We start from the raw sequence: 1,571 nt of genomic DNA on the forward strand, positions 1-1,571 counted from the left end.
GGGCGCACGGCAGCTCGGCAGCTCGGCCACGCCGGAACGGGCTGGGGCGCGGACGCGCGAGGTGTCGGCCTTGACGTTGTGGGCGCACGGCAGCTCGGCCTCGCCGGAGCGGGCGCGCGGCGCGCGCGAACGCACGGCAGCTCGGCAGCTCGGCCATGCCGGAACGGGCTGGGGCACGGACGCGCGAGGTGTCGGCCTTGACGTTGTGGGCGCACGGCAGCTGGCCTCGCCGGAGCGGGCGCGCGGCAGTTCGGCCACGCCGGAGCGGGCAGGGGCGGACGCACTGGATCTTGGTCTTGACGGAGTGGGCGCACGACAGCTTGGCCTCGCCGGAGCTGGCTGGTTCGTGGGCGTGCGGGATTTCGGCCTCGCCGGAGCGGGCTGGGCCGTGGGCGCACGGCAGCTCGACCTCGCCGGAGCTGCGTAGCTCCGCCTGTGCCCTTCCCTTGTCCGTCTATAGCAGCCACCGGCGGCCGAAAGCAACACTCAGATTAGCCTGGAATTTTTTTGGTGATTTTGACTGGTCCTTGCATGACCAGCTAGCGCCGTTTACGGGTCCGACGGCTGCCGTCTCCACCCCAGCCATGTGGCACCTGACAGCGGCGCCCACCTGTCAGATTTTTCATCAAACCGCTGTAAGCAATGCATTAGTGTTTTCTGAAAACTGTCAGCACAATGTTGGTGTTTTTTGAAAAAAAATTGAAAGGTGGTGGTTTTTTGAATTAGGGTTCCTAGTTGTGGTGGTTTTTGCAATTTACTCCATGAACCTTTCAGGCCATTATCCTGAATGTCCAGGTTGTCAAAGATGATGGGTCATGGCCTTTTCAATACGGTGGCCGATTTGCCTGCTCTCCACTGTCGGGGAAGTTCGTTTTCGCTGATAGCGGAGTCACTCGCACTATCAACCCCTCATCTAGCCAAATTGTGCTGCTTGATTCAAAAGATGGAGTATGGCTGAAAAAACGTTGTGGTGGTTACCTACATATGTGGAGGCAAGTTGTTTCAGTAGAAATGGAAGGACGGTTGGACGTTGTCATAGAAGCCTACTCCAAATCTGGCGATATCGCTTCACAAGGCCAGGTCCGTTTCATACCCAAATCTTGCGGCATGAGCCATGGTAAATGTGCTCTTGGTGGCTCCGAGGTATCAATTACTGTTGCTTGGTCCCTTGTTGCTACGGACAAGGGGATGATCGCAGCACAGGGAAATTTGTTTGAATGTTGAACCTAGGAGATTTGTGGCGGGGAACACTGAGAAGAGAGGGCAACCCCAACCAAACTTTGCTCCCATATCCTTCATGTTTGTTGAAGGAGCGCTACTATACATGCAGCCGATTTTTGCACCATCCTGCTATTCGAACCGTGCATGTGTGGGGCCAAGTGGAGGCCAACCGTTGGATCTAGCATCGTGCAATGTTCGGCTACTTAGTATCGGCTACTCAGTAGTTCCGTTGTTGAAGTGTCACAGTAGTTATTGTACTTGATCTCCTATCTGAAGTGTCAAACCGTTTGTGTGTATCCCCTATAACTTGTGCATCCAACTATGTGTCTATTGTCTTTTAGGTTATGTTG

General features: G+C 55.4%; 1 protein-coding gene across 1 annotated transcript in view; it reads left to right on the forward strand.

The window, feature by feature from the left end:
• The window catches only part of LOC123129753 (uncharacterized), a 3,267-nt gene extending 2,043 nt beyond the window's left edge, over positions 1-1,224 (forward strand). Inside the window, exon 4 of the mRNA XM_044549791.1 lies at positions 772-1,224. Within this exon, the coding sequence (XP_044405726.1) occupies positions 772-1,224 (453 nt within the window). The remainder of the gene's footprint in view (positions 1-771) is intronic.
• Positions 1,225-1,571: the final 347 nt, after the last annotated feature.

This window comes from Triticum aestivum, chromosome 6A (genome assembly GCF_018294505.1).
Source record: "Triticum aestivum cultivar Chinese Spring chromosome 6A, IWGSC CS RefSeq v2.1, whole genome shotgun sequence".
In the NCBI taxonomy this organism is placed as follows: domain Eukaryota; kingdom Viridiplantae; phylum Streptophyta; class Magnoliopsida; order Poales; family Poaceae; genus Triticum; species Triticum aestivum.